Below are 15682 nucleotides of genomic sequence, written 5' to 3'. Positions count from 1 at the left end.
TAGCATCTCTAATACACTAAACAAGGTAAAAGCACGTGGTACGCTACCTCATGCAGAAATCGCACGTTGTGGAGATCTGTTGAAGTATCTGTGTGTGAACTCATCAATCATTGCCAAGGTCAGTGATAATTAAAAGCAGTTATATCCTTGCAGGATAGAGCCTTTTGAAAGGTATTTTCATGTCCCTTAAATGAAACCACTCTGAAGCTTCCTACAGCTTCTCCCAAAAATCGTAACTGAATGAGCTGTAATTTAAGTCAAATAGATACTCGCTGTAACCAACAACAAATGAGGAAAATAGAATTTTTCTTCTTCATTGGCCTACTGCTAAAAAAAAAAAAAAAAGGACGAGTTTTAAAAGCTTCCTTTGCTAAAAACTGAATACTTTCACCCACCATTCCAGGGTTCCATTCCATTCCATTAAATAATTGAAAATAAATACTTTCACTAAGTCATCGAGACACCCACTGCTATCCATTGGAAGAAATGTTTTGTCAAAAAGGGATTTATGCAGCAGTCTTCTTGGATAAACCTGGATGCTAGATGAAAGAAAATTACATAGTTTTATCTAAAGATGCAGGTTAATGTAAAAAAAACAACCAAACAAAAAAACATTAACAACAACAAGAAAAAAGAAACCAAATCCCAGCTTTTCAATTACTTATCCTTAAAGCTTGGACAACAAATTTTGTGTAAGGATTACCATTGGGGCAAACTGTCCCAACATTGAAATCTAATGTATCTGATGTATAAATTAATTGGCTTATAATAGATCTGCCAGACTAACTTTGTCAGAGGCAAAGACAGAAACCCAGAATTGTTAGACTGATTTTTGACAGAATTTTCTTCTATGCGAATACATAATTTCTTCTCTTTATACAGGTACAGCCATGGTCCTAGATAGTTTTAAGACTGACTTATTCCATCTTTTAGAAGCCAATTTTAACTTCAGTCTGCAGAGATCTTTCAAACAGAAGTGTAGTTTTCTAGGCAAGACCCTGTTTTTCATTAAATTAGTGACACTTTCTCACAGATTCAGTGGTTCGAGATGGAATTTAAAATCTGTCCGTGTACCTGTTTTGGTCAGTGCAAATTTGCAGGTCACAAATACCAAAATAAAACTTCTATTATAGCTTTTACAAGTAAAGCCATATACTTACAAGGAAAACTATAAGACAAGAGTCTAGGAAACTGTTCATTTGGAGGAAAAAAGTGATAGAACATTCTCCCATAAGGACTTGCACATTCATCAAAACCAAAAGTGACAAAGAGAGTTCATTTACAGTAATTTTCCAACAGAAGCTCTTCTGCAAACTGGACGGGTTCCCATTTGCTTCCTAACTCTTAAAGCAATGCATGTGGCAGACTGAAGGCAATCCTACTTCTCGGCAAGGCAGGAGACCTGGGAAGTGGAGTCTAACACTGAGCTTCCAACATCTGCAGTTCCATGAAAACCTACAGAGAATGTCTTGCAGTCAGAAATGCTAAGACTTGCACAGTTCACTGCTCTCTCTCCCTTTCACGTATAACTTCGATATTTAAGATTGTTACACATTTGAACAGGAACAATTTTAAATATCAAAAGCCTTTCAGAAACAAATACTTTTCTTCACTCATTTATACTGTTCATTATCCCCATACTATTTCCTTATGCTCCCCTCCCCCTGTAATTTTTCTTCTGTCATACAAAGCTTGGAAGATTTTTGTTGTCTTCTCCTGAATACACCAGAAACACAGACTTAGTCATCTATAAAATAAAGGAATATTCCAGTCTGGTTATTTTCCAATCTGATACGATCAGTATGGCTGAGACCACAAAGATCAGCACACACCATATCCTATAAAAGGTTAGGTATAGCAGCTTATGTCCTGCCTGTGTTTTCAAAAGGGCTGTATTTTCTGCATCAGGAGTTCCAAATCCACAGACAAAATATCCGGCAGTGATAGAATGTCAAGTCCTTTCAGATTTTTTTAAGGGACATTTTTTTACTGTAATTTCTCTTGAAGAATACATGAAAAAGGCTGAATACACAGTCCCTCTTAGAGGCTCTAAACCACAGCCAATATTTTTGAGAACTTACTTTCTCAGACTCATTTCCTGAAGTGAAAGGAGTGGTCTACAATGACACCTCCTCTCATTTCTCCCTTTGTTGACACTAAACATTTTTTTCCATCATTACCATAAGATGGCAATGCTGCATAGGCCTGTTTTTTCTCTTCTGTGACACAGTCATTGCTATATGTGTGGATAACTGCCTTTTAATAAAGATTTACGTCCATGAAGAGTCAAGGTGAAAAAATCTTCCTGAGCTCGCATGACCCATCAGGCTAGAATGGTTAAGATGTACAAGAAATTCTGTAGCTAAGAGTATACGAAGGAGTTTGACATGTATGAAAAGATAGCAGGAAGGGTTGAACACAGTCAAGTCAGTCAGCGGTAAATGGATAATTCTAGAATTTAAATTTAAATGCTATCTTGGCATTTATCTGCACAACTTTTTCCAGCAGAGAGTAGAATTAATGGCCCCACAAAAGTTTTGCCAGTAAAACATGGAATATAGCTTTGTGCAGAATTCTAAACACCAAAGTTCATGACAATTAAGTTTGATCAGCTTTAGTTAGGCAGTGATAAGGAATAAAAAATGTGCCTTATGAGAGGCCTAAAAGAGCTTGGCTTACTTAGTGCACTAAGACAAAGACTGAGAAGTAGGATATGATTAATTTTTATACACATATCAACAGAGCAAACCCCTGAGAGAGGAAAAGGATTATATAACCTAACCAAAATTGTTCACAGAAGCACAAATGGTTGTAGCTACCCATACATACATTTAGATCAGAAATAAATAGAAAAGATACCAACATGAATAGTTGGGTTCTTGTCCTGGTTTCAGCTGAGAGAGAGTTAATTTTCTGTATAGCAGCTAGCATGGGGCTATGTTTTGGATTTGTGCTGAAAACACTGTTGATAATACAGAGATGTTTTAGTTGTTGCTGAGCAGTGCTTACACTAAATCAAGGACTTTTCAGCTCCCCATGCTCTGCCAGGTGCACAAGGAGCTGGGAGGGGGCACAGCCAGGACAGCTGACCCCAACTGCCCAAAGGGACATTCCAGACCATATGGCGTCATGCTCAGCACATAAAGCTGGGGAAGAAGGAAGGGGGGGATGTTCGGAGTGATGGCGTTTGTCTTCCCAAGTAACCATTACGCGTGATGGAGCCCTGCTTTCCTGGAGGTGGCTGCACACCTGCCTGCCCATGGGGAGTAGTGAATGAATTCCTCGTTTTGCTTTGCTTGCGTGCGCGGCTTTTGCTTTCCCTGTTAAGCTGCCTTTATCTCAACCCACGAGTTTTCTCACTTTTGCTCTTCCGATTCTCTCCCCCATCCCACAGGGAGGAGTGAGCGAGCGGCTGCGTGGTGCTCAGTTGCCGGCTGGGGTTAAACCACGACAGTCCTAGATAACCCTTCCAGAAGGAATGAGACCAAAATAAATGGTTATCTTTGAGATCAATTTATAATAGGAATTCTGTGACATAGCTGCCTCTGTCAGCAGGGAACTGTGCCCAGTAAGTCAGCATCAATGATGTACCAGTAAATGTAAGAAAATTAGTAAATCCCCATAATTTGGTACTTTCAGCAAGCCAATGGTGTGAAGATGCAGGAAGGAACATATCTGGAGTCTTGAGACAGAGAGTGAAATAGATCTATGGGTCACCGAGAGAGAAAACAGTAGGCATCTTGGCAGGATGGTGGAGCTCAGAGTCTAAATCATCCTGTGGAAGTGCTTTTCTCTCCTGTGCTTGCAGGAGTCTAGAGCAACTGGCTCACAAATAAGTCGCTCCAGTAAGCAGTGCAAGTTCCATGGAAGGGACAAGGGCCTCTGTCCCTGCTGTGACTCAGACCAGCTTGAACTATTGTCACATTGGGCAGGAATTTGAGGAGTCCACAGCAGATTTGCCTAGCAATAATTTGACCCTGACATATTTATGCATTCCTAAGGAATGAAAAAAATCATCTTCTTGTGAGGGACTTAAAAGCAAACAAGTTAACAAGCTAATCTGTTTTTATGGAATTATAAAGGTGTCTGTGTTCATCTTTGCATGTCTTCCATTACACTTACCTTAGAAAAACCCAAAGCACTGCAATTAGAAACACATCAGCTTAGGTTAGGCTCATGCTTAACATGAATTAAGCATAACTCCACTGGCTTCTATTAATGAATAGCAATTTCTTTGTCTTAATTTTTACCAGTTCTTATTGTTAACAGCAAATCTGTCATTTGCTTTTCTCTGGGTTTGGGTTTTTCTTTTTTTGTTGGCTGGTTGGTTTAGGGTTTTTGTTTGGTTGGGGGGGGGTTTGAGAAAAATAAAAGGTAAACTGCTCTATTGCTTTTGGTGAAAAGAACAAGGTGCAACTGATTAATGTTAGTTAGCAGATGCGGTGCTTCACGAGTGTGGGGTACATTTATTCTAGGTGGAACCTCATTTGAAGTAGTCTCTACAAAGCCTGTTTTATTCTAAATCATGCTATAATTTTATACAGTTTAACAAGAACAATACACAAAAAAGCATCAGTTTTAGTCTAATTTCACTACTGTTTTAGCTACTATTTCTGGTAAAAATGAAAAAAGGTAATCACATTGTTCTCCTTGCTTAACAGTAAAAAAAAATATATGGAGAAATTAATTGATGATTTTCACTGTAAATATGCTAAAATTATTACAGGGTTGGATTTTTTGTTTGTTTGGAGGTTTGAGGTTTTTTTTTTTTTGGTTTTTTTTTGTTTGTTTGGTTGGTTTTTTTACAGTTTTATACTTAACACAGGAAATACCATTAATTACTGCATAGAGTACCTTGTTTTGCCTGCCAATTACAAAAGTGTAATATAAGGAAAGGTCTAGAAACTAATAAATTAATGTAAACAATGTTAGTAACGTTAACAATATTCTAATCACTGATTTCCACTGTAAGAGGGAATGTGTTTTTAAAAAAATGTAAGTTAATGTTGTACTCTATCCTGATGCAGCTGAGAATAAATGGGAGTAGCAAAAAATTCTATGCTACAAAGGAATAGATAACGAGTATTAGATCTTAAGGGTCATTAATTATTTATTAGTATATCCTACATGGTAAGAAAGTTTGATGAATCAACAAGAGATACTGATTAATGGAACTCCACAGTGCTATCAGATCTACTTGCATTTTATAGCCTAACAAGACAGATGTATAACCTCCCCACTGCAAAGCAGTGTAACCTTCAACAATGCTTGCTTTAGTAATTGCATTTGTGGCTGCTTCCTTACTAGGTGTGCTAGTTTATAGTATTTTTATACTGTCTTCCTATTTGTAAATTCTCTAGATTTCTAATATTTACTAGTGAATTTAATAATTATTGAAATCTCTCTGCCAATTAAGGCATACTCTATTTGTGAGTGATTCAATGTTTCTCCAAACAAGATGCTCAGCATTCACAGAATCGTATAGGTTGGAAAAGACCTTTAAGATCATCAAGTCCAATGGTAAACCTAACACTACCGAGACCACCACTACACCATGTCCCTAAGCACCTCATCCAAACATCTTTTAAATACCTCCAGGGATGGCGACTCAACCACTTCGCTGGGCAGCCTGTTCCAATGCTGGACAACCCTTTGGGTGAAGAAATTTTTCCTAATATCCAATCTAAACCTCCCCTGGCACAACTTGAGGCCACTTCCTCTTGTCCTATGTCTTGTTACTTGGGAGAAGAGACCGACCCCACCTCTCTACACCCTCCTTTCAGGCAGCTGTAGAGAGCGATGAGGTCTCCCCTCAGCCTCCTTTTCTCCAGGCTGAACAACCCCAGGTCCCTCGGCCACTCCCCATCAGCCTTGTGCTCCAGACCCTTCCCCAGCTCCGTTGCCCTTCTCTGGACACGCTCCAGCCCCTCCATGTCTCTCTTGGAGCGAGGGGCCCAACACTGAACACAGCATTCGAGGTGCCGCCTCACCAGTGCCGAGTACAGGGGCACGATCACTGCCCTGCTGGCCACACTATTCCTGATACAAGCCAGGATGCTATTGGCCTTCTTGGCCACCTGGGCACACTACTGGCTCATATTCAGGCAGCTGTCAACCAACACCCCCAGGTCCTTTTCCACCGGGCACTTTCCAGCCACTCTTCCCCAAGCCTGCAGCGTTGCACAGGGTTGTTGTGACCCAAGTGCAGGACCCGGCACTTGGCCTTGTTGAACCTCACACAATTGGCCTCGTCCCATCGATCCAGGCTGTCCAGGTCCCTCTGCAGAGCTTCCTCCCCTCCAGCAGATCAACGCTCCCGCACAACTTGGTGTCGTCTGCAAACTGACCGAGGGTGCACTCAATCCCTTTGTCCAAATCATTGATAAAGATATTAAACAGAACTGGCCCAAACACAGAGCCCTGGGGAACACCACTTGTGACCGGCCGCCAATGATAGTATTTGAATGATACTAAATAGTTTTGATAAGGAGGAAGGGCCCAAGCAGTGTCTTGCCTGAAGTTATGTTAAAATGTATTAGACATATTGATGAAAAGTTAAGAATGATATACTCGTAAGTGTTGTCACTAGCTAGGAAGGCACTGGAAATAGCGATACCCTAGGAATGATGGTGTGCTAAAATTGATGTCATGGCCACTTTGCCCTCTCCCATTTTAATCCCTATCCCATCTTGGCCTGTACCCGAAGTCCCATTTTACTGCAGGACAGTAAACACTACGCCTTTATTATTGGCTCCAAATGACTGGCTGATGGTTTGCACCAATACAAGAATAATTTAGATAAAATAGTAAGAAAACAAAAATGTATAAATAGAAGTTTTAAAAAAATGTGAAAGGACTCGCAAGAGGAAATGAACAGGAAGGGGGCTGGGAAAAAAAAAAAGAAAAAAATCTTAGCCAAAACATCTGAAGACCCTCAATGGGTTTAGAGACCCCATCTAATAAGGACATAAAATTTTACGCTAATATAAAATCTGTCAACCTTTCCTACTGCAGTGTATTTCAGGATTCAAGCAGACAAACAAACGTGTACAATTCAGATGCAGATGCAAGTTGCACAAGAAAAAGAGGAACACTGAAGTTAAGTGCACTATCACTTTCAGAAACTTATACATATTGCCTTAGTATATTTCTATTACATTAGGACAATGTTGTCTAAACAAAACTAAAGATATTGTCCTCTCAAAGCTTGTTTTCTGTCCTGCCTGCGCTGAGGGGCCAGTCCAAAAAGGGCCACCTTTGAAGTATCATCTGTCATTCATACTGAAAACCACCACCATTTAAAGTCACCTCCATAACTTCTTCAAGAAAAGCTACTCAGAGAAAGATCTGTAAGATGATACTTGATTGTTTTCAAATAATCCAATGCAATTTTATAAAGATGATACATTTTTATATTAATATATTAAAAGTAGAACATAAAGAAACTTTAAATTTAGTAGGTTATTAATAAAAAGAAAACCCCAAAGATAAAAAGGATAAACTGGTCACAAGCAAATATGTCCCCCCATCTTTTTTTGTTTTCCAAACTAGATACAGGATTGCATTCAGCTCAAGGCTTGTTTCAAGACTTCCCAGCACTGTAGGCAACATCTCATTTTCCCTGTATCCGTTCCAGAAAAAGGAAAGGGATGGAGCAGGGACAAAAAGCAGTGGTGACAAGCCTAGGAGACTCAGGCTAGCTGCGCTATACAAAAGATGATTCAAAGGAAAGATGCCAATGCTGTTGAGGCCGAGTGGTGCCATCTTTGTCTCGGAAAGGGCTTCTGCCCAACATCTGATTCTTCCCAGTCTGGTTTTCCAGGCTTCATATGCCAAAGCTAGGATTTTACGCGAGAAAGTGCCTACGCTTAAGAGCTAGCCCTTCTAATGCAATGTTTATGCAAAATAATTCAAACAGATTTTTTTTCACTCTCAAGAAAAATTTTACCAACTTTTGTACTTCAAAATGGAGTTACAACTCACACAATAGAAAGCAATGATTGTGTGGATGTAGATCAGCATAAAGAACTGGACACAATAAAGTGTCTGGCACCTTCAAAAATGAGGACAATAAATTAAAAAAAAAAGCCAAAATGGGCCTATTTTCAACTTACTTTGGTGGTTTTAAAACTGCATCTTAAACAGACTCCTTAGTCACATTGCTAAACATAAGCTTCAGGATGGATGAAACATCAACACCAGTGATAGAATTACATTCTCTTTTATCATGGCAATCTTCATTATGGGCCTGCGCCTTTCAGAATCAAGAAGTACACCTACCTCTTAAAACTCTCCTGTCCTGGGCTTTAAATTAACTCTAGCTCTAAGGCCAAAGTCAAATTTCAACCATAAACTAGGTCATCCTTAGTACACAATTAATTTGTCTTTGCAAGCCTTTTCTACGCAGCAGGCTTGAAAGGCTCCGTAATAAAGAAGGTACTTCAGCCTCTGGCATCTCTGACTTTAAATACAACCTCACCGCTAACACCAGTCTCAGCTTAGGATATGATTATATGTGTGTGAGGGTTATCTTATTTGCTCACTCCTAGTCCTCTGTGTATTACAGAACTTAGCAGTGAAACAGCCTAATCCACCAGCTAACCAGAGATAGACATACATATATTTAAATTATGTACAAAATATTGCGTGTCAGGGAAAGCAAGTCATGCCATAGATCTCCTTCAGCTCAGTATTCCATAGCAGTATTGACCCTATAAAACTAACACAAATTTAAAATGGTAAAAATCCTATTGTTAGATTCTTGAGTACAATGGGGAAAAATCTGTTTAGTAAGAATATGGCCATATTTGCACCAGTTCCCAGGTATAAACTGCTTTTCTAAAAAGGTTTGTTAAAAAAAAAATTCAACACAATAGCAGGAACCGGGCGTTAACCTCAGTTTTAAATCGGTCCCTCACATGTAGCTTTAAATGCAATTGGTTGTAAATTATGGAAAACCTCATATAAAAAATGTGTAAAACTTGCATTGGAACAACTGCAATCTCATAGAAAAATACTCTAGCTTCAATCTCAAAAAAAAACCCCCAAGAACAAAACACTATTGAGTTTTGTAGTTTCTTTTGAAAGGTTTTATTTTCTTCTAGAACCACAGATACGTGGCTTGTATTCTGCAGAGAAACAGAACTTAACTACCACCAATAACCTGAAATCAAGCCTTGTGGGCAGACCCCTGAAACAGAGAACTTCTTTGGCTCAGCACAGCTTTTAAATACAGAGCAAGGATACAATTGACAGTAACAGAATGTGAATAGGTTGACATTTATAATAACACATAGAATTTCTTTTCCCATTTCAACTTTCAGGCAGCTGGCTCAACAAAGTAAGTTTTTTCTTCAACTTTCATTCACTCTGTCATAAAGAGAATAATCTAGACTGAATTTTTCTGTTGTACAAGGCTGTTAATAAGCTATGCCCAAGTTAAAAAAAAAGTCTCGATAGAAAAAAAAAAAGGACTATTTGATTGTAATGCCTTCCTGTCCAATTTTGACTAGAAGTACATTAAAATAAATTAAGACTTCTTGCTAGATTTCTTTCTGTGAGATTTCTGTTGGCCTGTTAGGCAGAACTAATGTTACAGAAAAATAACCTTCTCTGCTGCTAGCCAAAAAAAGCATAAAGCATTTGCAGCATTTGGTGGACCAATCTGATCTCCTACTCCAGCCTCACGTACCTCCCAGGAAAAACCTCCATGCAGGAATGCTACATGGGGAGCATTACAGGGGATATGTTGACCACTAGAAAAGAAGTTTTGACAGAAAGGAAAGGGAGAAAGAGGAAAGAAAGGGAGGAAAAAACCCAGCTGTGGCCCGGCTGCTACTCGAGAAAGCCACTGAGCGTGCTCACTTCAGCTCTGGACATCCAGCTTCACCCACCCAGGTGCCGGTCTTTTTCTGCTAAAAGGGATTTCCAGGCTGTCAGAGGTCTCCCCTCCCCTCCCCTCCCCTCCCCGTCCGGCGCGGCGCGCCAGCCCTCATGCCGTTGCCCTGACGGGCAGCAGCCTTCTCGCGGCCTCGAAAACGGCAGCCGCAGAAGCGCGCTCCAGTCAAGCCGGTGCTTCGCAGCCGCCCCCACCTCCAGCCACTGGCCCCGAGCACGCCCCGGAGCCGGTGCGAGCCGAGGCGCCCAAGGCGCTCCCGCGCCGGCCCTCCACCACAGCCCGCCCGGCCGACAGCAGCCCGGACCCGCCCGGGGGCGCCGCCCGACGCCCCAGTTTACCGCCTCGAGCCGACACACCCCGCCCAGGGTAGCTCAAGCCCCGCCCTCTGGGCACACCCCTGCTCGCGCGCTTTCAGGAGAGCATATGGCAATCGTCGCCCCACGTGGGGAGAAGAGCGCCCTCGGCTAATCAGCGGTCTCCGATCGCCTCCGGACCGCCCGGGTAACAGCCAATGGGAAGCCAGCACGCGAGGGCGTGGCGCTCGAGGCGGTTAGCCGTCGACCGTTGGTGGCGCTCGACAGGCGGCGGCGGGCGTCGTGTGGCGCAGCTGGAGCTCCTCGGCTTAGCAAGGCGTCATGGTGGGGAGCGGGATCGTCGCAGCTGGGGAGGTGGAGGGTGTTTGGGAGCGCTTCTGTTGCGGCAGTCTGGGGAGTTTAGGACTGCGTGTGCCGCGGCTGGACTTGCGGGCGGTCTCTGTGTGAAGTCCCTGCGGTAGCAGTAAGGCAGGAGGGTTGGGGAGAAGGAGAGAAATTAGTGCAAGAGTTAGTAGTGGAGGGGAGGCGCAGCACAGAAACCGGACGGTGGCTAGTAAGACGAGACACGCAGAAAAGCAACGAAGGTCTGTCCGTAGCGGGCGCCTCCCGCGCGGAGAGGTGAGGAGCAGACGGAAACCTGACCCAGGCGGCCGAGAGACGGCGGGAAAAAGCACGGCGACCGCCGACCGGATCGTGCCGCCGCCCCGGGCTGTCCTGGCGCGCAGAGCCGCAGGGGCCTGGGCGTAGCCAGTGAGAGGAGAGGAGTAGGACCGGCAGCCAGCGGCCTGGGGCCGCGCGCTCTGGAGAGGGCAGCGGCGGCGGGCGAGGGGGTGGTGGGTGCGGGGAGCCTCTCGCGCCGGCCCTGAGGGCCGCCCGGCAGTAAGGCGGCAGGGCGCGGGAAGCGGTGAGGCGGCGGGGAAGCTTTGGAAACGAGGTGCCAAGTGAATGGAAGTGGAAATAAGCACAGAGTTAGTCTCGCTGGCAGAAGGCTTCTGACAGAACCGCGGGGGTGAGAATTAAAACTTGGAATCAAGGATACAAGTTTTGATGAAGCTATCGAAAACAGGAAAGAGCAGCCCGGACACCCTTCTTTTTCTTTTCCACCTCTGCTTTTTCTTGGATGTACTGTAACAGTAAGCTAGAAAAACAGCTTATTTCCATCTCGGGCGTAAGACAAATTTGAGGTATTGAGAGATTAAACATACATGGCATTGTTGCTTAGAATCAAAGGAGCTGGCTAAAAGTGGGCAGATGACATTTGATTGGGACTCTCGGATGATTTCAGAGAGGAACTCAAGTATGTATGAATTACCAGGGTTTAGATATCTCTGCTTATTATAAAGGAAAACATACTAAGTGGTCCTGTGCAGGAAAGATTCTTGCAACAGTTACCCAGTACGTGATTTGGCAACAAATCAAAGAAATTTGGGAATATTATACAAAGAAGTCTTCCAAAACTAAAGGAAGGTGAAAAAGAGACTCGGCAGAATATTAAAGATATTATGTGCAGCATGGTAAGGGATGATGAATCTGTATTCACCCTATGTGTTCACAGACCTTCCAATATTCTCAGTCAGCCCAGGTCAACTAAGGTGAGTAGAGACGTGCCAGCAGCAGACAATTTGATCAGTTAAATTGTCACTCAAGAGCAACCAGGGAATACTGCAGCAGAGAAAGATCATGAAAAGATACAACCCAGAGATGGCTAGTTATTACGAGAATAAAATCTTGAAGACAGGTAGCTCCATATCTCATTATTGTTGTTCTGCTTTTAATTCGCAGCGTGAATGCATATCCATCCACGTTGGTCAGGCTGGTGTTCAGATTGGCAATGCCTGTTGGGAATTGTATTGTCTTGAACATGGGATCCAGCCTGATGGTCAAATGCCTAGCGATAAAACTATCGGAGGTGGAGATGATTCATTTAACACCTTCTTCAGTGAGACCGGAGCTGGTAAACATGTTCCCAGAGCAGTGTTTGTGGACCTAGAGCCAACCGTAGTTGGTATGTACCCAGCGTTAAAGATCTTCAGCGTCAAAGTGAAGATCCCCTATGGTCTTTTGTTTGTTCAGAACACTATAGATTTTAAAAGATGTGCGTCTGGATGCCATTTTGACATTTGAGGTTATTGTTATTTGAAAGAAATGAAATAATGGTCTACAGGTTAACAACATTTGAAAAACAATAGAACTTTTTTACACTCTGGATAATCTTTCTAGGCTGCTGCACTGCATTCAGAGCTTTGTTTAATTGCTATCTGGAATCTTGTCTATACCTGTAATGTAGAGTGACCTCTGTGTTCTCAGGTACAAATGGTGCTTTGTGAGTGCCTGCTGTTTTCCCCTAAACAAAGGGGCTGAAGTTGTGCCAACTTTTTAGGCTGGTCAGACAAACTGCGTATAGTCAGGGATGCTGTCTGCAGTCTTTTAACATGTGCACTTAAGTGTGTAGACACTAGGCAGCACACACAGAACTGGACAGATCAAATTTATGTTGTGGTATTTTGTTTCTTTGTAGATGAAGTACGTACAGGCACATACAGGCAGTTATTCCATCCTGAGCAGCTCATTACTGGGAAAGAAGATGCAGCCAATAATTATGCCAGAGGCCATTATACCATTGGAAAAGAGATTGTTGATCTAGTGCTAGACCGCATTCGCAAACTGGTAAGGATTCGTGCTGCAAGTCAGTATTTAAAATAATTGATGCAGCTCTATAGCTGTCTATAGTGATGGGTTGCTATGTTTTTTCCCCAAGAATTTTGTGCATAGTTGATTGTTTAAAACAAAACACTCTTTAAAACAAAACATCTCCGCCCCCACCCCAGTTAAATAAAAATTCAGTCAGTAAAGCTTGAAATTTTTTAGGCTCTGAAATACCATTATTTGAAAGTATTTTAAGGATACCTCAGAAACATATTAGAAAAGCCTTAAACAAGTGTAACAATGTTGTTATACTTTGTTTGTTTGTTCAGTTTGAATCATGCCATTATGTGTCACGCAAAATATTTCTAGTGCCCTGAACCTCAGGTTTTGGTTGAATGCTTAGCAACTTTAATTACTTCTCTAGGTCTTTTTTATCTTGACATTGCATTGTGAGAAACTCAAGTAGGATGATATGATTCAAAGTGAAATAGTGATTGTCTATTTAAAATGACAAAAATTAAAAAACCCAAACTTGTTTTCAACATCTAATTGATACTTGCTGAAAGCTAGAATGGGAACATAAACAGATTCTAAAGCTGTAACCCAGCTGTAATTTATAGTAACTTGTCACAGTGGTGCACAGCTGCTCTTGCTTTCAGTAGTATTAAAATGGTGTCAAAGACAATAAAGCAAGTTCAAAATATTAAAATACTCCTATTAAGAAAAAGTTATTTTCTGTGTTATTACTAGTTATTACTAGTGCAGAGGCACTAGTACTTTTGAGTAAAAGACATGCAAGAAAAAAGGAAGACCACCTTTCAAGAATGCTGGTTTTTTATTATAACAATCTAAACCTAAGAAACTTAAAGAAATGCTTTTGAATGATTATTTTAATAATGCTTTCTCCAAAATCATCAATAACTTTTTTTTTTCCCCTCCCACTTTTTTCCTACCCCATTATAGGCTGATCTGTGCACCGGGCTGCAAGGTTTCCTTATCTTTCATAGTTTTGGAGGAGGCACTGGTTCAGGGTTTGCCTCTCTGCTCATGGAAAGGCTCTCTGTTGACTACGGCAAAAAATCTAAACTAGAGTTTGCGATTTATCCAGCACCACAAGTTTCCACTGCTGTAGTGGAACCTTACAACTCAATTCTAACTACCCACACAACATTAGAGCATTCAGACTGTGCCTTCATGGTAGATAATGAAGCCATTTACGATATATGTCGTCGTAACCTTGACATTGAACGTCCTACTTATACCAATTTAAACCGATTAATTGGGCAAATTGTTTCATCCATCACAGCTTCACTGCGTTTTGATGGAGCCCTCAATGTAGATCTGACAGAATTTCAAACTAACCTTGTTCCATACCCACGAATCCATTTCCCCCTGGTAACATATGCCCCTGTCATCTCTGCTGAAAAAGCATATCATGAGCAGTTATCTGTGGCTGAAATTACCAATGCTTGTTTTGAGCCAGCCAACCAGATGGTAAAATGTGACCCTCGCCACGGCAAATACATGGCCTGCTGTATGCTATATAGAGGTGATGTTGTTCCCAAAGACGTCAATGCAGCTATTGCTACTATCAAGACCAAACGTACCATTCAGTTTGTGGACTGGTGCCCAACTGGATTCAAGGTACTTGCATAGCGCTTTAAGTGCTTGATGTTTCAATTATTAGGAATTGTAGAGTAGTCAGAGGTAACATTCTAGAGTGTTGTAGTGTCCCTGTTAAATATTTTGATGAAGTCCAAAATAACTGTAAGCTATTTTATTTGTTCATAACCATGGTGATTTTTAATTGTTAACAGAAATAAGTCTTTAAGCCCTAGCACTCATAAGGAAAGTTCTTGTTTGTTTTCTTGAAGGTGGGCATTAACTACCAGCCTCCAACTGTGGTGCCAGGTGGTGACCTTGCAAAGGTGCAGCGGGCTGTGTGTATGCTGAGTAATACAACTGCTATTGCTGAAGCATGGGCTCGCCTCGACCACAAATTTGATCTCATGTATGCTAAGCGTGCCTTTGTACATTGGTATGTTGGGGAAGGAATGGAGGAAGGAGAATTTTCTGAAGCCCGGGAAGATCTGGCTGCCCTTGAGAAAGATTATGAAGAAGTCGGTGTAGACTCAGTAGAAGCAGAGGCTGAAGAAGGAGATGAATATTTAGAAAACTGAAGTCTGGAAAAATTTATTAAAAAAAAAAAAGAAAAAGAATTGCAGAACCCTGTTCATTTGTTTGACTGTTTTCAAATAAAGTTTTAAAGGTTCTACCTTCTATTTTTTTCTTCTTTACTATTTATGTGTATACTCACTGAGTGAGGACCATTTGAGATGGCAGGTTTTGGTAGCATCTAGTCACACGCAAATTACAGAAGAAATCAGGAAATTGTGTGCACTTTCCTGTGATCCAACATGTTCCGAGATACGCTCTCTTTGATTTTTGGTTTCTCACAAGCAGGAAACCGCTTCTACTTCAGGCTGTTGTGGTACTGATAACCCTGTTACTATTCCAAAGGAAAATAAAGGAGCAGATCTGTTACCTGCTTTAAAAGAGCACTGTCATTTTTTACGTTCATCCATTGGCCTAGTAAAAAAAAAAAATTATCATGTCCTTTAACAGTATGTTAAGATGAATATAGCTTTATAGACACTTGGGAACAGTTAAACTGTAGGACACTCAGCTGAGGTAAAAACTGCAGCCCCACTACTTTAAATTTTTTTAGTCCTCAATCCTGAAAAGGAGAAAAAACTTTAGGGTTTTGTTTGGGGTTTTTGTAGGTTTGGTTTTGTCTTTTCCCTCCCTACATGTATAAAACCAG

The 15682-nt window shown here is 41.6% G+C and overlaps 1 protein-coding gene across 1 annotated transcript; it reads left to right on the top strand.

Annotated features, from left to right (window-relative positions):
- Positions 1 to 9: 9 nt before the first annotated feature.
- Positions 10 to 15085, top strand: LOC140654132 (tubulin alpha-3 chain-like). The gene is made up of 5 exons (XM_072867158.1): positions 10 to 118; positions 11995 to 12217; positions 12731 to 12879; positions 13822 to 14502; positions 14733 to 15085. The coding sequence occupies exons 2-5, from the start codon at positions 12097 to 12099 to the stop codon at positions 15036 to 15038; spliced, it is 1257 nt and encodes a 418-aa protein (XP_072723259.1). The 5' UTR covers positions 10 to 118; positions 11995 to 12096; the 3' UTR covers positions 15039 to 15085.
- Positions 15086 to 15682: the final 597 nt, after the last annotated feature.

Source organism: Ciconia boyciana, chromosome 7 (assembly GCF_034638445.1).
Source record: "Ciconia boyciana chromosome 7, ASM3463844v1, whole genome shotgun sequence".
Lineage (NCBI taxonomy): Eukaryota > Metazoa > Chordata > Aves > Ciconiiformes > Ciconiidae > Ciconia > Ciconia boyciana.
The sequence above is the reverse complement of the archived record's forward strand: the minus strand, read 5'-3'. Positions and strand labels throughout refer to the sequence as shown.